General features: G+C 47.8%; 1 protein-coding gene across 12 annotated transcripts in view; it reads left to right on the top strand.

The window, feature by feature from the left end:
• The window catches only part of LOC119379144 (ionotropic receptor 25a), a 317618-nt gene that overhangs the window by 13957 nt on the left and 281958 nt on the right, over positions 1-21703 (top strand). For all 12 annotated transcript variants that reach the window (XM_049411884.1, XM_049411889.1, XM_049411879.1 and 9 more), the window contains exon 6: positions 8381-8509. In XM_049411884.1, the coding sequence (XP_049267841.1) occupies positions 8381-8509 (129 nt within the window). The remainder of the gene's footprint in view (positions 1-8380; positions 8510-21703) is intronic.

Here is a 21703-nt window from a genome sequence, read left to right as displayed (position 1 = left end):
ATTTACCCATACTCCGAGGTACTTGTACTCGCTTACCCTCGGTATTTTTTGGCCCTGTATTATGACCGCATGGTCTTCGTGATCATTGAATACCATCAATCCACATTTTGTTGCACTAAATCCTAGTCCTAGAGCCTCACATTCTCTTCCGCATATATCTGCCAGTCGCTGTATATCATCTTGACTGTCCGCAAATAAGACAATATCATCAGCATAAAATAGACCTGGAAGCTTCTGCTCAACCATCGTGCCGACCTGCTTGTGTGACAAATTAAATCCAATGTTGCTACCTTCTAGCGCTTTTTCCATCCTCACCATGTACAGCATGAATAACAGCGGGGACAAAGGACATCCCTGTCTCAGCCCCTTGCTAATTTCAACGCTGTCCTTGCTACTTATTCCTTCCCATTCTATACAAACTGTGTTTTCTCGATATATTTCCCTCAAAAGCTGTATAGAGTCGTCACCTATGCCCACTTCTTTCAGTATATCCCACAAAATTTCCTGATTAACGTTGTCATACGCCCCGGTAATATCTAGATAAGCTACGTATTCTATTTTCGATATTTCTATACACTGGGTAAGAACAAACAGATTATCGTCTAACCGCCGGTCAATTCGAAATCCATTCTGAAGTTCTCCCAAAATATCATTTTGTTCTACCCACGCTTCTATTTTTAATTTTACTGCCTGCATCGCCAACCTGTATAGCACCCATGTAATGGTTAGCGGTCTATACGAGCGAATGTTATCCTTTTCTCCCTTGCCTTTATAGATTAAGTTCATTCTACTTTTTCACCAACTGTCTGGTATTTCCCTCTCCTGTAAACACTTTTCTACGGCTTTCAGCAGTGCTTCTTTAGTTTTATGTCCGAGTTCGTTAATGAGGCTGACGGGAACCCCATCTAAGCCCGGAGTAGTGCGCTTAGGAATTTTTCCTTCGGCCTTCTTCCAATTGAAATTCTCTAGTACTACATCTTCGTCGGTTGCACTCCTTTGCGTACTTTTACTCACTGGGGGAATCCCCGGGGCGACCTTTTTAAACGAATCGGCTGTTATCTTTCGGATGTAACCTAGCGCTTCATACCCTTCCAATTGATTTCCTCCTTCATCTACCATATGTTGTTGCATTGTGACAGACTTCCTATCCAGCGCTTTTAGGTGGCTCCAAAATATCCTAGGCGCGGCCTTCTTCTTTTCGCGAATCTCTGTCATCCAGCGTTCACTTTCACCTTTAATTTTTGCCTCGACTATTTTCTGCACAATGGATTTTTGCTCTAAATATATTTCCCATATTTGGTTGACTTCGTCCTGTGGCCGCTTCTCCTTTTTTGCTTGTCTGTGCTCCCGTGATGCCTCACGTCGCTTCTCGATCGCCTCCCGGATTTCTTTGTTCCACCAACTTTTTGGCTTTCTCTTTCCCTTCCAACAAATAGTTTTCTTCTCTTTTTCCATTTCTTTCGTGATTACATGTAGCAGCTCACTATACTTCCAGTCTTTGCCTGGTAGTTCGTCTACTTTTTCCTCGACTCTTGCGGCTATATTTGTTATTTGTTTGTCATTTAGATACAAGCTGCCAAACTTTGATTCTATGTTCTTATTTTCAGTTTTATATCCCATTTGTAATATTATGCGTTTATGATCACTACCCAAGCTGTTAATGCCTTCCTCGTCTATTCTCATCTCTCTAAGTTTGTCATATATTCCTTCTGTCATGAGACAATAATCAATGCTCGATTGCCGGTTTCCGACTTCCCACGTGATCTGCCCCTCACACTTAGGCCCCACGTTAACTATCTCAAGACTACGTTGCTCGCAGAGATCTAGCAATAACTTGCCATTGGTGTCTGAATATCCGTCAAGGTCATGAATGTGAGCGTTCATGTCCCCTAGAAGGATTATTTCCGCATCATGACCAAATTCTTTAATATCGGTGCTTATGCATTTCACTATCTCCAGATTCTTTTCTCTGCAGTTATTGCCTCTCCACAAGTAAGCTACACCTAGCCACGTTTTCTTTCCACCTACTGTGCCCGAAACCCACATGTGCTCTGAACACGTTTGTTTCACTCTATCCAATTTTGTTCTGCTATGAATTAGCATTCCAACGCCCCCACCTCTCCTTTCTGAGGTGATCACATCCTTCCCAAATATAATTGTCAATATGTGGTGGCTCTTCCAAGTCTCTAAGTTGTGTTTCTGTAACCGCATAAACACCTATCTGTTCCTTGCTTAAATGCTCCTCAATCTCTAACCATTTTGCCTTTTTTTCTGCCACCCTGCATGTATATGTAACTAATTGCAACACGCGCCTTCTAACTTCTTTTACCTTTTCTCTGGTTTTTCGCTATACTGCCTGTCAAAGAGTCCCCCTGGTTGTTTTCCTCATTACAAGCTACCGTGGGCACCGAAGGGCCCGCGTGCCCCCCAAAAAAGCTACTGCGCGTCCTGCCAGTCGCCAGCCCACCTCATGACCAAGCCTCTTATCGAAGTGAATTCTGTCTCTTTGGAAACCGCCCCACCTGTGCACCTCCCTGTTTATATCCACTACCTCGAAGCCCTTCTCTCGACTAATTTGCCATATCTCTTTGTTTGCGTCGACAACCGCTCTTTGCAAGTTGATATTTTTCACTGGTACTTCCGGTATTGTGCATACCACTATCTGCACCTGAGAGGAAATGGCGCGCATGTCCTCGACCCCTTTCGCCAATGTGGTCGCTAGTTCGGCTGATTCTTCATTCAAGACGTCGTTTAGACCTCCCGCGATTATCACGAGGTTACGCCCATTAGCCCTAGTTGCGAGTTTTGCGCTAGCTTGTCTCATCACTGGTCCCAGCCTATGTCCCGGGAACTTCCCTATTAAAACTCGTTTGTCGCCTCTCACCCTTTCCTTCACTGCTTCTTCGCATCTAACTAAATTCGAGTCCCCGGCGATTATCACGTGCTCCGACTCTTCTGCTGAACCGTCCCGGAAGCGCCATAGGCGGCGAACTCAATCACTGCTCTCGGGAAAGCAAGCAGACGGCCGCCGTGGTTTCCTACGTCGTTGTACGTCTGTTTCCGCGTTGTTCACATTTCCGTAGTGAAATAAGCAACGTTCGTCGTATGTGTGGTGGCCGAAACTTCAAGGGATGTCGAATAATAATTGCTGTGGAGTGGAGTGCTCAAACACCTACGAAAACGCGCCCGGAACACGGTTTTACTCACTTATAACCGCAAGGCCTCCTGAACAAGAGCGACGGAAGCAATGGATCGCCGCTGTTCATTGGAAAAGACGAGCCGCTTCGTCATTGTGCGGGTTAACACGTCGCTTCTTGTTGTAATGCTTTCGTTCTGTCATATCGGTGCTCGCTGGATGCACTCGAGCATGTTGACACTGGTAGACGACCAAAGTTATCAGCCTGAGCATGCGTTGGTTCGGTTCGACCGCCGTGCAGGGCACTTCGCTCAAACGTTCTATATTTCAGAAGTGTTGTAGTTCGGGCGAGTTGGTCATCCATGAACTTAGCTTGCACTAGCGCGGTACATGTACCGCGCTATTACAGCTAAGTTCTATATTTATTATTTACAGAAACAGAAATGCAGCAATGGTTGACTTCAGAAAGAACAAGAAGTGATTGAGACGTCACCTTTGTAAACAAAACAAAGCGGATGTTCACCACGAGCTGCACCTCATAGCTGGATCTTGTTACGCTGGTCTGCGCAACGCACCTTTGATATTCACCGGCATGACGATTCACTCCACGCGGACGTTCGTTCTCCTCCGCAGTCGGTCATCACATGTGTTTTCGGCGACCCTCTTCAAAACTTGTCACTGTCATTTCTTCATACTTAACTAACATCACTAGATCATCAAACAACACGTCTTCTGCTGTCGAGCGAACGATGCTATCACTAGAACGACATAACTTCTTCGCCGACTAACTCCTCACTGACTGACTCTACGACTCTACCCCCGCGCGCTTGCTGCGCTTGCATCAATTGCCTGTATCGGCTCGCGCCTGGGTTCGGGAAAGTGCGTATGATTCGTCTGTGCGTAGCACAGCGAAAGCTAGGGAAAGGGCGACATCCTCTCACCGATTCTTCTGCGGAATCAGACGGCGCCGCTGGCTCGGCTAGCTCGGCTTTGCTTTCTCGAATATCCCGATCTTTCGCGTTCGTTGTCTGTGTCGGTGGCGTCTTCTACGGAGAGGGTAAGAGGCGCGCGGGCGCGCTCCCGGCGCCTTTTTATACTTGTTTTTTCGATGCGCGCGCTCTGTCGCGCACGAACCGTCGGCGCCAGGCTTTCATGCCGTCGTTCGAAATCGGCGACGTGCGCTTAGTTAAGCGCTCGTTCGTGACAAACATCGTGCACAAGTCCACTTTCGTAGAGGCCCGCGCCTTTCCTGCAGCTGCCAGTGCAGAATTAGTTGGCTGGCACCCGCACGAAGGGGAAATAGCAGCCGCGAACTTCATTCATCTCCTCACAGCAAAGCTGTACAAAGCTCTCGTCTGCTCGTCTTCTCGCACGTACTGTCGGCGGCGCCCGCTAGGTGGCTATCAGTGGCGCCTCTATAGGCGGTGCACGAGGCGTATAAGAAGAAGCGAGCGAGCTCGCCGACGACTTCTGTCGCGCTCCTAACGCCATCTCGCTGGTAATGAAGAAACGCTTATAAGCGCAGCCGTCTCTGAGTCCGTCCAGCGGTAAAGGGTGTGTATAGACGATTTTCCGCAGCGGCGCACGGGCGCTGCCATGTTTGATCACGTGATCGTAACTGGCCTTCCCCCAGCCATTTGCCCCAGCCAACGCATTGGGCCAGCGAAGCGGCCGTGGCCGTACTACACAAGCTGGTTGCTGCAGGGTGTAAGCAAGTCACATGCTTGCGCAGCAAAACATAGTTCTACATGTAATCGCCTCAGAGTTGAAAACGTTGAGACAATTGCGTTTGTTTGGTACATACCACGCCACAACGATAAGGGATATGTTTAATCTGCGTCGTATTTATGGTGTATGTCTTTAATTGTTGTATTAGCAACCGCCAGTAGCTGGAGTTACAAGCCAACATGGCAGCACCCACGCAGACGCGACACACCGCTTCGATCCGAACTCGCGGTTGCTACTCGCCCACTCTCCTCACAGCAATAAATAAATGGCAAAATCGGCCATCGCTTTGTGTCAGCTCACGCTGGAGAAGATACGTCAGGTATGCTTTGTCTTTATTATTGCGATCAGCTGTGTTTATTTAGCCATGCCTGCTAAGCCTTGTCTCGGAATATATGAGAATGAATCTTGGAAATACTGCAAAATACCGACGAGTACATCGCTCTCGAAGCTTCAGGACGCGAATATAAAGCAAATAAATGCGTAGGTTTTGAACTTACGGGCCACACAGCGCAGGACGACGACGTGATAAATTCGAGGCGGAAGGAAACTACATCCACAGGTGCCGCCATGTTTACTTTACCGGCGCTGCCGTCTGCGCCGTCTGCTCGCTTTTACTCGTGTGCACGCAGACGCTATGGGAACGCCGAGCAGACGACGCGACGCGGATGGAGACGTATTGAGCAGCGCTGCCAAAGGCCGCGGCAGGGGGATGGGCATGGAGACGGCCACGGTAGGGGGACGGCCACGGTGCGGTGGCGCCAGTGGCGCCATCTAGTTTGATTTAATAAACCAGCTGCGGAAAATCGTCTATATAACGCTCGCCGTTACCTACGTGGAGGATCTGCGTTTCGTGGCGTAGTGGCGCCACTCGCTGCGGAGCAAGAGGTCCCTGGTTCGATTCCGCGCTTGGGAAGCATTTTTCTGAATTATTTTTCTTTGGGGCTTATATATATATATATATATATATATATATATATATATATATATATATATATATATATATATATATATATATATATATATACATACTGTGCATGACGGCGGCGACGGCAAAATCCAGCCGAGACTGTCCATATAATTGCTATCGCAATAAAAAAAACTGGGAGGACGCTTTGCCTTCAGGAGTAGAACGCGATAGCGTAATCGAGCCCCGTTCGCATCACCTTCTCATTCGCTTGTCGGCCTTCGCTTCTCGGTGGACTCCACCACTGTGCCGCGAGCGTCTGTGCACGTCAGATTGGCCGTTTTTCACTCTCCTGGAATGCATGCCTACTGCAAGCACAGTTGCGAAGTGCCCACAACGCCATACTTCAACATTTTGCGAATTAGCGGAGTAGACACTACATGCCCCTAAGGCAATACGTGCACCTACGCAGCTGCACAATTTGTTGATGGCGTTGCTGATGATGAGGATAAATTATGCCTGAGACCTCTGTAATAGGTGGGCCTTTAAACCAGGGTGTCGGAACGAAATGTTTTTCGTTTCGGTTTTAGTTTCGTTCCACCGAAAAATGTTCCGTTCCGTTTCTGTCCCGAAACGAAAAAAAAAAAATGTTCCGTAACGGTTCGTAACTTTTTTTTTTTTTTTGTATGCAATAATTTGGAGTTAAGGTAATCATAAAAAACATTGGACTTAGTTACTTGCCCTCCTCTTAAGAAAGTGGGACAGGGGTAAAACACGTTCTTCCCACGTTCTTCAGAGGTGCGGAAGTAAGTCTACCACGAATGTCTACCAACTAGCACAAACCAGTATACCCTTCAAAGTTACAGTATTTATTTTCTCAAAAGTCAATTACGATTTTTTTTAGCGGGCTCAATGCTTTGCATCAAGGGAGTGAGCGCGATCTCAGAAGCAGCACGTCATTGAGTGTACTCTCTGATGTGCGAGACTGCTGTCCTGATAAAAAATCGCCAGGCTGGCGTGGAACACGCAGCACAGTCACAGCGAAAGCAGGATGAGTGGCCTTTCTAGAGCCCGTTGTATAGACTATCTTGGAGCAACTAATACAAGTACGTAGGCAAGGTACCCACTACGCCATAAATCATCGTAATTTTTCTTAAGTAGCGAAGCACCCACAATGCCATTTTTCGTCATTCTTCGGAGAATCGTGGTACCCGCTACACATCTGTAAGGCATTGTGTGCACTTTGTGTTGTGACTGATGACGATGAAGAATTATCGTTGAGACCTTTGTAACGGGTTGGAAGCATACGACCGACACGTTGCGCAATTCGCATTGTATGATGCCAGGTTGTTATTTTACTCTTTTTCCACGCTATATATTACATATGTTAACATGATTCCTTGCTCGACATATGACGCCTGTATAGAGTATTTTTACGAAGGAGTTACAAGCACCAGCGTGGCACTGTGGTGGAATACTCGACTGCCAGGCAGAGGGCGCGGGTAAATCCGATCCTAGAAATTTGTTTCCCATTTCAATTTTTCTTATTTCGCGCGAAAGCGGTTACGGACACCGGCGGTGGCGGACAACTATGGCGCCAAAATCGCCTGTTGCGATCTCATAATAGCTTTCGCTGTAACAAACTTCAGCGCCGACAATGCCCTCTCCACGCTGGCCGGCGTGACAGGTGCGCAAAAGTCCACTTGCGTTAATATAAACATCTCTGGTTGCCACTGTTCTCGTTTTTCGCACAATTTGATCATTGCTTTGGAATTCCTGCCTGAGGTATACGCGCGAATACTGTACCCTGAGATATGCATAATTGCTCACGTTGCATGACCTCAGTTGTTCCGGATTGCCAAGGTTTCTCGTGAACCGAAAAACGATTGAAAAGATTTCGGTTTCACTCCGGAACGAAATAATAGATGACGTTTCGGTTACGTTTTCGTTCCGGTCAAAAATATCGTTTTTTTTTTCGTTTTTCGTTTTTGGTTTTCGTTCCGTTACGACACCCTTAAACCTCCCACTCGTTGCGCGATTCGCATGGTGTAACGGCTGGTGCGATTCTACGCTTCTGCCCCGCAATATTGCGTGTTAACGCGATTCCTCGCCCTACACGATGCCTGTATAGGTGTTTCTTTTTTAATCAGTTTCAAGTGCTGACGTGGTCTCGTGGCAGAACAGCTGACTGCTATGCAGAATTCTGTAGGGTTCAATTCCAGCTCAAACCCATACGCTTTATTATTTGCACCTATCGCAGTTTTTCTCTCAGCGACGCCGATTTTTCGCCTACAGCCAAGGCCGCCGACGCCGGAATTTCTGCGACACGGGCTCTTTAACGCCATCGCGTTAATAGCGATAATTTGGTAAGACGTTCGGAAATAATTTATACGCGATGGCAAATTGGCAACATTTGTCGTAGCTCACGCTACATCGTGAAACCAGTTTAGCGTTCACACACGCGCCTTTGTACTGGTTATCTTTTTTTTTCCTTACTACGCCTCGAACGTACCTGCTTCCCAAAAGGAAATACAAGCTTAAAACATATGATCAAGTTAGCCATAAAATCGAGTGTCATGTATCGCGTGTTGACGGTTGTCTTCCACCGGCAGGAGAACTACGCACCCAGATGTACGGAGTGCAACAACGTCACTTTCATCATGGCCACGCCGGAGCCGACCAACCCTGACCTACTGGCACAAGCCAAGAAAGACAAGGACTTCGACGTCCAAAAAGAACAGGTACGAACAACTGCAACCTCCTCCTAATCCCTCAGGCCCGTATCCATCGACATAATCTCTTCGGTGTGTATCAGAAAAGAAAGAATACGCGATGAACGAGAAAACTCGTAGAGCGTCTTGCTTTTTTTGTACTTAAAGACGCCTTGCATTTGCACGAAGTGTTCATTTAGCTCGTATAATCATTGATATAGCGGGCAAGAAATAAGAATAAAGGTGACCAAGCGTAGAGTGGATGGCAGGACAGACGCATCTGTCACCGAGAGAAAAGCTCATAGAGTTTTCTTTTTTTTTTTTCTCGCTCTGAGGCTAGGGTACTGTACTGAAGGTTTAGTGAAATTTCACCATGGAGGTCTGTATTCCTAAAGACATATTTACCGAATCAATGCGCACAAGAAAGGTGGTCGTCACAGCTGTTTAAGTTCCTAAGTACTCCATTCATAATAGAATCAGGTTGATCCCGGCCATCTTTTAAGGCCGAGATGTCAAATCTGCTGTGAAACATAAGATTGTAAACCAGTGGGAAAGGTCATCGCAATAATCAAGATAGTTGGTTTACAGCGACTACAAGTAATAATAACCCACTTTAAGTAGAGATAAGCCTGCTGTCTATATATCTGAAATACGCTGTTCAAGTGATTTTTGAGCCTATTTCAGCTCGTTAAGGGTGCTCATGAGTCCATCACGATTTTTATCCACTCGTGAGCGATTTCATGAGTGTGAAAAGCTGGATGTATATCGCTGACCACCGGAGTCATCACATGTAGTTCGCGCCTGCATTTAACTCGATGTCACTAAGCATAAACAGCAGCATAGCAACGTGAACGCCATGGCAGAATAAAGAAAATAAACTACTTCGGCATGAAAGGATGGAAGTACAGGCAAGCAAACATCATCTTACGTCCTACAGTAAACGAGTGAAAAAGCCCCACCCACCTGAAGAGTGCTCTCACAAGGTCTGCATTGTTCCGTGCACGCTGAAAAAATCCACAGAATACGGCCGGTTAAGCTGAGAAGCACCTGCGTTTAAGAAAACAGTGCCACAGACTATGCTGCGTTGTTCGCGGAATCAGTGCCGTCACACGAGACTCGATCGGTGCGAAGGGCCCAAGGCGCATCTTTATGCAACCTTCGCAAAGCAGTAGGCGCAGTAGGGCATAGTGCGCGTCTGCCCTTTCCTTTACACCACCTAATCCATCCCTTTTTATTTTTGTTTTGCTGTCTTCAGTCAGCGTGCGCTGCGAACACGTTGGAACTAGAGTTGCAGTGCCCATAGAGTGGATAGAGCTGTTTGTTCGGTATATTGTCGCACACATTTTTCCGCTGATCGCGGGCACACGTGTGCTGCGCAATAGCACACGGCGATACAGCGCCGCCGTGGGATGCTAAAGCATAGAGCGAAATATTTTAAAAAGATATGTCAAGGAACGCACACGTATAGCGTTCAAGAAAACCAGAACGACAATATTAAATGCGCGCTATATATAGGTTACGTCCACGACCCATTGTAAACAACCAGTGTTTAGTAAAAGAGCACTAAGTACTATGGCCGCTGTCTTTGTATACAGCAGTAGGAGGAGAGAAAGGAGGAGGGGAGAGGTTAAAACGTAGCATAGTATTGTATACAACAGTACAGCAAGGAGTGTGAAAGGGAACTCAGGGTGAAGAAGTGGGGAAGGTGGAGGGGGACGCCACCGGCTTTACTGTTTCCTCAGTCTTCGCACCGCTAGTGCGTAGATGCCCCAAGATTTTTTTTTCTTGTTTTTTTTTTGTCCAGCAACTTTGTGTGCGGTATGCTGAGATATACCCTCCTGCGTACATTTCACATCCGGCACATTAATTCTAGTACACTGTTGTCATATTCATTAAAGGGCCCCTCACCAGGCCACAGAGCAAATTTTAGTTAGACGCTGGAAGTTGTTGTGTGTCGAATTAAGAGCAGCATGCCGCAAGAACTTTTCAAATCGGTTCATTACGAGCTGAGAAAAACAATAATTTGTAGCGGCGCGAAACCATGATGCGAGGAGGCGAGTTTCAAACCCTTGCCACTCGGCCCGTGTAGCCTTAGCAAGCCAAATCCCTTCCCTGCCCTCTTCACTTGACACATACGCATGAACACGTCATGCGCATGCATGGTCACGTGCGCATGATGTGCCCGAGCCAGCCCGAGCACGCGAGCGGCGTTGCACGGCCGCTACTTTTTTTTTTTTTTTTATGTAGCGGCCGTGGGCGTTTTGTCGGCGTTCTCTGTGGTGTACTGCCTGTTTCTGCGGGACGGGCATGAAAGTTGCGACATTTGTACGGGCACGAGAGTGGCGGTATCATGAGCCAGGGCCGCATTAACGTTTACTTGGACGCGGTAGAATAAATGAGCATAATGAGTGCTCGAACGCACCAGAACATTACTTTCATTTCCAGAAATGGCGTCTGCTCGATGCGCTAACCGCGGGGGCACGAACGCATGGGAAAGGGAGGCACATTAGCCCCGCATCTCGCTGCAATTCACGAAAAAAAAAATGAAAAGACGCACACATTCCCTTAGTGTGTCTCATTATTTCTCTCAAGTTTTATTAATCTATTCAAGCAACAAATTACACAAACTACACATGTCGTGTCAAATAATTATCGCAGTGTCACGTGCTACTGTTGGCGACGTCAGAGCACAGTCGTCTACGTAGAGGAGCGACGTTACAGCACTACCATCTACGTAGGGTTATTTTCTCATGTACATCATCCCCTCATTCTCTAAAGCGCGCGCCCGCGAGAGGAAGGGCAAGCAGCGTTCGCCTTAAAATTTGACCCATTTCCGCGGCACGTAGCGTTGCAAATTTTGGCAGACGTGATCGTGGACGCCCAGTGTATGCATTGCGCTCGTTAGCCCAAAATTGTCAAACCTGGTGAGGGGCCCTTTAACAATGTGTATTTTTTACTCGCCATATACAGTGAAACCTCGGTGATACGATCACAGCTCATACGAATTTCGGGATGATACGAATTTTTCGTTGGTCCCGGCTAAGGCCCATTGGCCTGCAATGTAATGGAGTACGGTTGTTGCCAACCGATTTTCACCCAGCGACGTTTGATACGAACGTACGCTACCGCCTAGGTGAGGTGCTGTCCGCGCTGCTGTGGAAGACGCGCGAAGCACGTGCGAGCGCGCGAACGCAAGCGTGGGCATGCGCGCTGCACCTCCAAATCGTCAGAATCACAGTGCAAGCAAAACACTTTTCTTACGGTCAGAATAAACCTTCAGAGACATGTCACGGCCTCCGAGATTGTGTGCACGAATCTTTGAGGGTCTGACATGGCTCCGTGTGCCTTCGCGTTTAGATCACAGATGACATTAGCACAGTGCTTTTTTTTTTCTAACGCGTTGACGCGGACTGCTGTCGTTGTACTGCGTTTACAATGCCTGCCTCTTGCATCGGACATCCTAAGAAAGGTGTACGAGGACCGAAAGAAGGCGAGGACGGTCTTGGCGAAGGAGTCAGGCCTCACAACGTCAATATGCGCGACCGTTGAGGTAGCACTTGTGCAGGCACGGCCGTAATCTTCCAAAAAACATCCCCAGCACCTCCGCGATAACAAAATCATAACACAGGACCGTGGTTCTGTAATTCTGTGGCCTTGATCCATCGCGTGAAAGCACTTCTTTCGTTACTTCCGCTGCAGTACTACGGTGTCAAGCAATAAAGCATACTAAAATTTGGAAGGGGCTATCTGTTCAGGGTCACAACGCGCCTGGTTCATTAATACGCGCGTACGGGCTGTGCATTTACGAGTGCTGGTATGATTTCCGACATATAAAAACTTAACTGACAATCATTCAGGCTTCTTCCTGACGTTGCTGCGGCCCTGTAAAAGAATAAATGAAAATGTACGCCAGCTTTCTTTTGTCGCATGCTATTTTTCCATGCCTTCTGGTAATACGAATTTCGGATGATACGAATATTTTTGGTGGTCCCGTGAGATTCGTATCACCGAGGTTTCACTGTAAGCACCTTCAGAGAAATTGCCGGCCTCCCCAGCGCGGCGCGGTGATCACTAACAAGCGGCAGTGCTGAGCATAAAATTTTGATTACACTCTTCATTTTATCTGACAGGCCTACGTAAAACCAAAGGAACAGCGCATCGTGTAATGTGTAAACCTACGGTCTGCAATGCAGCTAGGGTGCACTAAAACTGGAAAAAATATCTTCTCGCGAGTTGCCAAGAAACGCTGTGAAATATTGTGGGCTGTGAACGAAGGTGTATAGCGTGACTGGGATTAGCAAGCGCCTTTTCACAGAACATTTGGAACGCCCTCAAAATACTCTACCCCAAGGAGGTGCAAAAGACGTTATTTTTGTTTATTAATATTCGAAAGAGCGATTCTATTCACATTTTGGGCATTGTTTATACCCATTAAGGCATGTCACCGTTACATGTGGTCTTCAATGCTTGAACATGTAAAAGGGCATATTCGATATGCGCAAAAGTGATTGATCTCTGTCGAAAAGAAGGTGCTTAAGACCGATTGTATTTACACTCCACGCATGGGAGGTCTATCACGATGTACCAGTTGTACAGCCCCTTTGGATACCGCTAGGTCAATGCAATCACATCTTGAGTGAGTGAATAAACTTTATTAAAAGTCCGGGCGAGGCGGGGGGAAGAGGCGATTAACCCCCGTTCCGTCCCACTCTCCGTCGACGATGATGGCGTCAGGTGACGGCTTGAAGCCCATGGACCCGGGCGGCATCCTCGGCTTGCCGGACGGCCCAAAGTTGGTCGGTCAGCTTGTCACTGGTGAGTGCCGCCTCCCAGCGGCAGCGACGCCGACGCAGCCGATCCGCAGCAGTGACCACAGCCGCGACGGCGGTCGGCCCCTGCCCTCGCGCGATGGTAGCAGTACGTCCCTGCCTAACATGCGACATTAGCTCTCCCGGCACATTCCCAAAGCATGTGCCGCAGTGTGGCTCTTTCCCCGCACGCTTTACACGCGTTCGTCGGGTATAAGCTTGGATAACAGATGCGTAGGATCGCCGGGCTGGGGTAAGTGTCTGTTTGTAGTAATCTCCAAGTTACGACATGTCTTTTGTTTAATTTGTCGTGTGGTGGAGGGTATTTGCGTCTGTTTAGACTGTGATGTGTGATGTCGCTGAATGTGGTCAGGCTTGTATTTTTTTTTCGTCAGGTGGCTCTGAGCTATTCTGCCATGCTGCACAAAATGTCTCTGTTCGATACTACTTCTTTCTGTCTCTCTCAATCTCGCTCTTCTATCTTTTTCCTCTTTCTTCCATTCTTGCACTCTACTCCTCGCTTCCTCTTTCTCCCTCTCTATTTCTTTCTCTTTATGTCTTGCTCTCTGTTTTTTTCTATCTCTTTCTTCACCGTTTCTGTCTATCTCTTTCTCTCTCTGTCTATTTGTTTCTGTGTCTTTGTATCTTTTAACAGCGAATCTATTTAGCAAATCGTTTCTTGTCCGACGAACCAAAGAACTATCGTCATCATAAACGGGTATGTGCCACAGTAATTGGGTAAATCCCACTGCTCACCACTGGTCCACTAAAAATGAAGAAGGCAACAGTTAGCCCAGCAACAAATGGCTGCGAAGTGACAGCGGCGAGGCGAAGACCCCGAGCGCGTACAATGAGAGAATACTAGGTAACGCGAAAGGCAACGGCGGCTGCGAGAACCCCGAAGCTATGGAAGGCCCATGCCAACGACGACGAGCCCGTAGATCTATGAGAGGTGCGAACGCTTGCTTTCAGCGCGAGTTTTTGTCTCTGGAGTTTGGACATTCGTGAAGTGTCTATGACTGGCTCTGGTTTCACTCGAACCTCTCTGCGCTGAGAATCAACGTAGAAACAACCTAGCATCACCTAGCTAAAGCTTAGAAGGACATAGTAGCAACCTATAAACAACCTGCATCACCTAGCTAAGGCCTAGAAACAAGCTAGAAGACACCACTTAGTCTTGAGAATCGTCCAGTTTCGCTGTTTTAAGCCTCGCGCGGTTTGATTCGCCATTTCTCTTTCCTTCCCTTCCTCTCTCTCTTTCTCTCTCTGTCTCGCTCTCTCTGTACTCGTGCTCTCGCGGGTCCGAGTTACTGCACTCACGCCGGACAAATCCGCGCAGCGGGAGAGCGCGAGTCGGGCGCACGTGTTCAAGGAGCGAAGCAGCAGAATACGAAGAGTGCGCGCAGCTGATGATGATAGTGTAATGTCGAGGTGAACCGGCGGCTCGCCAAGCTTAAAGTGATCCGCTGTTAAAAACAGAGAGAAAGAGAGAAGGAGAGAGAGATGAAGCAAGAAAAAGAAATAAAGAGAAAGAAGGAAGGCCGCCCAGCTCCACTGTTCCTTCGGGCTATGCACCACTAGCGCGAAGCTGAGGCTGAGAACTTCATCTAGGAACCAGAGAAGACGCAGGGGAGACCCCGCGACACCCGGCTAGTCTCACGTGGGGAGCGACCGCCAAGCCGAGCTGCCTTAATTTTTTAATCGAGCGGCCGTGTCACAGCACGCGCCTCGGCGCCAGTAAGAGCGCGTGGCGACCACGTGCACCGCTCGACGACCGGCGGCCGCGTGCTCGCGAGAAAAGTTCCCTTCGTCGTAACGTCTTCTTCTTCACTGGGTTGCACACACCATCAAACAATGTGTCTGTACATATACATAAGGGCAGGCTCAGACCCGTGCTTCGTCATTCTCTGGTGGTTCTCGCTGAACTCACTATGGAGGTTCTGAGCATGAAGGGGCCCTACTGTCAGCCTCTGGCTGTTTCGGTATGGGACCCTTCTTTGCCATTTCTTGCACGCGGCAGACTGCTTGCAGCTTCTCGCGCTGCCGTAATGTGTCCCAGAGTGCCAACTCCTCCGGGATGATACCAACATCCCGTTCCTTTCCATCTTTCTTTCTCCCTTTCATCCCTTTACCCTCTCCCCCTTCCCACCCTCCCCTGAATAAACCGAAAAACAGATTGGCATATTACACTACCGCAAAGTTATCAGGATGTAGTCGGTCGTGATATTTCGCGGCGTTCGTTACATAAAAACTATCATCGTCATAAAAGACCGGCCCGTTCAAAATAAAGATAAATAAAATGGGCAAAGCTTGCGCTAAGCCGCGCAAGGCTTGAAACAGTGAAACTGAAGAAGAAGAAAACTTTTATTAATTTCCAGCAATCTGCCGGAAATTAATAAAAGTTTTCTTCTTCTTCAGTTTCACTGTTTCAAGCCTTGCGTTGGGCAATATTAAATACTACCTGGTTGTTTCTAGGCCTTAGCTAGGTGATGCTGGTTTTCTCTAGGTTGCTACTAGGTCCTTCTAAGCTTTAGCTAGGAGATGCTAGGTTGTTTCTACGTTGATGCTCAGCGCAGAGAGGTTCGAGTTAAACCACAGACAGTCACAGACACGACACGGATGTCCAAAGTGCAGAGACAGAACCTCGCGCTTACACCAAGCGTACGCACTTCTCATAGGCCTACGGGCACGTCGTCATTTGCGTAGGCCTTCCATCGCATCGGGGCCACCGTCGCTTCCCAGTCACTTTTTGGGCTAACTGTTGCCTTCTTCATTTGTAGTGGACCAGTGGTGAGTAGCGGGATTTACCCAATTTCTGTGGCACATACCCGTTCATGATGATAATAGTTTTTTGGTTCGCCAGACAAGGAACCATTTGCTAAACAACTTCGCTGTTAAATGCGAAAGAGGCTAGTTGAAAACTCGAACAGCTATTTTTTGTTCAATGTAGCCGTATATCTTCCCATCTTCCGTAGATCTTCCTACGCAGAATGCCTGGTTTTGATTCTCACTCGAGCCGAAGATATTTATTGTTTATTTTATTTGCATCTCTCTCGATTTTCCGCTCAAGTGCAACGCTGATTTTTCGCTAACAACCAACAACGCCGACACCGGAACTTCTGCGAAACGAGCTCTGTAACGCTATACCGTTAATATATAGTGAACTCTTGTGGGCTGTGAACGTAGGCGTGTAGCGTATCAGGAAAGAGTACGCGTTTTTTCAAACGTCATTCGGAAAGCGCTCCAAAAACGGTATACCACGCACGCGCAAAAGTCCATTTTCGTTATCTCCAAAATAGAGATTCAATTCGCATTTTGGGCCTTCATTATCCCCATCACGGTATATCAACCTGCGTGTGGCCTTCAACGTTTCAAGATCTAAAAGGACATATTCGATGAGCGCGAAAGTTTATCTCTGTTGAAAAGAAGCCACTTAGCACCGACTGTATTTTACTGCCAGTAATGGGGTTTGTCACGCTGCACATGCGTATCGCTAGGTCGTTGGAATCCCTTCTTGGATTATTTCTTTCGTCAGGTGGTTCTGAACGTAGACGTGCGCACAGGGCGGGGTGTATAGCCATGTATAGTATGGTACAGCAAGAGGTGGGAAAGAGAGAGGTGAGAGAGTAAAAAGCCCGGCCAAGCGAGGACCAGCTAGGTGCCCACCAGCTGTGCTGTGACCCAGCCTTGCGCAAATTCGTGCAAGTTGCGCTATTTTTCTTAGGCACATCAGCTGCGCAATTTCGGCAACTCCTCGTTACGGGTAGTTGCGGTATTACGTAAGAGAGTGGCCGCGCTTCCTGAGCGTCGGGCGCGGCCAGTTTTGATGTCGGAATTAAAATTCGATTATGAATATCTCAAATTTTGGGCAACTCTTGCGATTTCTAAAAAAAAAGGCTATGCCATAAATTGTGACGCCCTACAACTTTCCCATGTAAACAACTACCCTCTGGTCAATAAGTAAAGAGTGAAGGAGTTTTTGTTAATTAATCAGGTCAGAGATGGTGTAATTTTTTCGTCATGAATTTCTCTCTCTTTCTTTCATTCTTTTGGTACTCGTTCTTTAGCAGATCAGAATTATTGCATCCCACGCCGGACGAATCGGCGCACGTGTTCCGGGAGTGAAGTAGAGGTGAAGAGAACGCGTGTCAGTTCATGATGATGAATATGTTCTATCTACGACAAACGGCACACCTTGAGCATAACAGCTCTGCTGTAATAGCAGGCAAGTGCGCTCGTCGGACGCTGATCACCGCATAGAAATCGAAGGAAGAATCGCAGTGCAAGCAGCCGGCATCGAACAGACACGGATGGGAAAGCGAACCGACCTCTGGCGCGTGGTTGTCCAAGCACCGCACGGGAGATTCGCTCAGAACTGTAGGCGTGCGCAGGGTTCCTCATCACGGGTGAGGGGTGGGAGGGCGAAAGTTCATCGCAGCGCTCTCCCTCCCTGTTTAGTCAATGTATAGGAAACACTTTGCCCCCCCCCCCCCCCCTCCGACGCTTTAGGTCACTAGGGGAGTGGCCGCCCCCCCCCCCCTGCCCCCCCTGCCCCCCACCCCGCCCCGTGCGCACGTCTACGTTCAGAACCACCTGACGAAAGAAATAATCCAAGAAGGTATTCCAACGACCTAGCGATACGCATGTGCAGCGTGATAAACCCCATTACTGGCAGTAAAATACAGTCGGTGCTAAGTGGCTTCTTTTCAACAGAGATAAACTTTCGCGCTCATCGAATATGTCCTTTTAGATCTTGAAACGTTGAAGACCACACGCAGGTTGATATACCGTGATGGGGATAATGAAGGCCCAAAATGCGAATTGAATCTCTATTTTGGAGATAACGAAAATGGACTTTTGAGCGTGCGTGGTGTACCGTTTTTGGAGCGCTTTCCGAATGATGTTTGAAAAAACGCTTGCTCTTTCCTGATACGCTATATACGCCTACGTTCACAGCCCACAAGAGTTCACTATATATTAACGGTATAGCGTTACAGAGCTCGTTTCGCAGAAGTTCCGGTGTCGGCGTCGTTGGTTGTTAGCGAAAAATCAGCGTTGTGCTTCAGCGAAAAATCGAGAGAGATGCAAATAAAATAAACAATAAAAATTACACCATCTCCCGCTAAAGGGGATCATGAGGCGATGCGAAGCCGGAGCACTTGCACGATCGCGTTCCGTTGGCGTTCGTTGGGCATGCTACCGACCTCGCGTCGTGGAACGCGAAGAGGGACGCTACGCGCGTCGTATCTTCCATCTAGCCTGGCCTGCTGTTCGGACATCCGTGTCCTGTGACTGCCTGTGGTTTAACTCGAATCTCTCTGCGCTGAGAACCAACGCAGAAACTTAGCATCACCTAGCTAAAGCTTAGAAGGACCTAGTAGCAACCTAGAAACAACCTGCATCACCGTGCTAAGGCCTAGAAACAACCTAGAAGCAACCAGATTAGTCTTCAGAATCCTCCAGTGTGGCTTTTTGAAGCCTGGCGCGGCTTAGTGCAAGCTTTGCCATTTTTATCTTTATTTTGAACGGGCCGGTCTTTTATGATGATGATAGTTTTTATGTAACGAACGCCGCGAAATATCACGACCGACTACAACCTAATAACTTTGCGGTAATGCTATGTTAGTCTGTTTTTTGGTTTATTCAGGGGAGGGTGGGAAGGGGGAGAGGGTAAAGGGATGAAAGGAACGGGATGTTGGTATCATCCCGGAGGAGTTCGCACTCTGGGACACATTACGGCAGCGCGAGAAGCTGCAAGCAGTCTGCCGCATGCAAGAAATGGCAAAGAAGGGTCCCATACCGAAACAGCCAGAGGCTGACAGTAGGGCCCCTTCATGCTCAGAACCTCCATAGTGAGTTCAGCGAGAACCACCAGAGAATGATGAAGCACGGGTCTGAGCCTGCCCTTATGTATATGTACAGACACATTGTTTGATGGTGTGTGCAACCCAGTGAAGAAGAAGACGTTACGACGAAGGGAACTTTTCTCGCGAGCACGCGGCCGCCGGTCGTCGAGCGGTGCACGTGGTCGCCACGCGCTCTTACGGCGCCGAGGCGCGTGCTGTGACACGGCCGCTCTATTAAAAAAAAATCACAGCATATCCACGGGGTGAATGATGATGAGTGGGGCGAAGCTACGGAGGGAATCTGTAAACCGTGAAACTCTTCCGTGAAATGCGCCCAGTACATAATATAAAGAGTGTGAAACATCGTGTGTATATTAAACAACAAACTTTTATTGTACTGTTGGTTTACGTGGTCCCTTCATTATCACTTGTGATCGGTGAAATGCAAGGAAGAAGTCCGCTCCCGAGCGAAAGAGCGCCAAGAGCGACCGCATTCCCCGCTCGCCCTGTGCGAATTAAAGGCAAGGCTAGAGGGAAGACAGGACGCGCGTTCCACGACGCGAGGTCGGTAGCATGCCCAACGAAAGCCAACGGAACGCGATCGTGCAAGTGCTCCGGCTTCGCATCGCCTCATGGTTCCATTTAGCGTCCCAAAACCAAACATATTGCTCAAGGTGTGCCTTGCGTTTTTCGTAGAAATAATTTCTTTATCATGTACATTAAGACGAAAAGTTGAAAGCTCACTAGAGTGTATCGCCCGCAAAGTATGTCTTTTAGTGTGATTTAACTCTCGTACGGCAGGGTCCTCGCGCCGTTGCCGGTCCACCTCGCCCGTTGACGATCGGGCGAGGTGGCTAAATACAACTACTACTACTACACTTTAAGAAAAACATCTGGCGTTCTTTCGTTCTGCTTTTACAAAACATCTGGCGTCTTTCGTTGGTTTATTTCATCAATCAACGGCGTTTTGAACAAAATTTTTATTGTTTAATCACGCACAGGAGAAATCTCACCAGGCACTACCTTGGAGGTAAACAATGGCTGCTAATGGCAATGAGAGACAGAAGAAGTCGGCTTTTAGCTAACACTTACACTTCTACTTCTACTAACGTTTCCTACTGGAACATGCCAATGGCTGCTAATGGGGAATGAGAGACAGAAGAATTCGGCTTTTAGTTAACGCGCACGCTGCGAATTTTTTATTGTTCAACAACGCACAGGAGAAATCTCCCACCGGCACCACCTTGGAGGTCAAAGCGTAAGACTTGTTACTCACTACTACGATCACGACGACTACGAGGGACGAACGGGTGCCGCCTTAAGGAGCTTCGCCCCTAAAATTAAGGCAGCTCGGCTTGGCGGTCGCTCCCCACGTGAGACTAGCCGGGTGTCGCGGTAGAGTGACCTAGAATAGGGGGAGTGTCCAAAGCGCCGCGCGAATACATGGGAGGAGCGAGGGCCTTTTGCGGTGAACTCCCGCGCCGCGGCGCTGCCGTGCCGGACCCGTGGGCTTTCTCCGCGGCGGAAGCCGCGTCAAAGCGGCGAGCGTCTGCTACGCGCGTGATATTTTGGCCGCTATTAGCTAAAGTTGCGGAAATTTGGGCAATATTTAATACTGCGTCATTGCAGCATAGTACTGCAGCGACTCATCACACAGAGAACGCATTTGTTAGTTTGTGTGTTGTGAAACGGGGATTTTGTATATATCCTTTCAGCTAGTTTGTCACCGCATTGGTCCACACTTCCGTGGCTGTTTGAGGATCGAACGCATTCTGCGTGCACTTCACCGTGAGAAAAGGCGCTTAACTTACTTTCGTGTGGAATGACGAACGTAAACTTGCTGCAGGAATAAACTGGAGATAACCAGGAGAACGTAGCACATATGCACGTATTAACTAGCTCATGCATGCTAACGCGTTTGCACCCTTCATATCCTATCTGTTATTTCGTGCATTCGATTTGTTTTACAAGGCTGCCTCCGGCGCTCTGCTGTTTCAAGCCATTTCATGCGAAGCCGAATGTGTCAGTCGGCGTGGCCGCGGTACCAAAAGTAAAAAATTACTCGCGTAACTCGCGTCTCGTTGACTTGGTATACACGAAAATTGGCACGCGGAGGGGCACGAATGTACGTATGCCCAACACGACCGATAGGTCATGGCATCACTAACTTGACATGCTTGTCATTTGCGTAACCACTAACAATACTAATATTTATTTTTATTTATTTTATTTACAAATACTGCAGGCCCTATTCGGGCCCAAGCAGGAGTGGGAACAGCATTAACATAAACAATAACAACAATACTGATTACAACAGTCGCTAAATTATCGGTAAAGCAAACGCAAACTACAATCAACATATGCTTCGCAATTCCAAACACACAACATTATAACCGTGATAAAACATGCACATACAACAATTCAACACATGAGGTAAATTCTCTATACATAAAAAAATGAACGTGGGAGTCAACTGCCAACATAGCTGTTCAGCATAACATAGCTTTACATGTCAAACGAAAGGTTATTTAAAAACTGAACAAACGATTCTGTTGTATTAGCGTTAACTA

Source organism: Rhipicephalus sanguineus, chromosome 1 (genome assembly GCF_013339695.2).
Source record: "Rhipicephalus sanguineus isolate Rsan-2018 chromosome 1, BIME_Rsan_1.4, whole genome shotgun sequence".
Taxonomy (NCBI): domain Eukaryota; kingdom Metazoa; phylum Arthropoda; class Arachnida; order Ixodida; family Ixodidae; genus Rhipicephalus; species Rhipicephalus sanguineus.
This window is presented reverse-complemented; position numbering and strand designations above follow the sequence as displayed.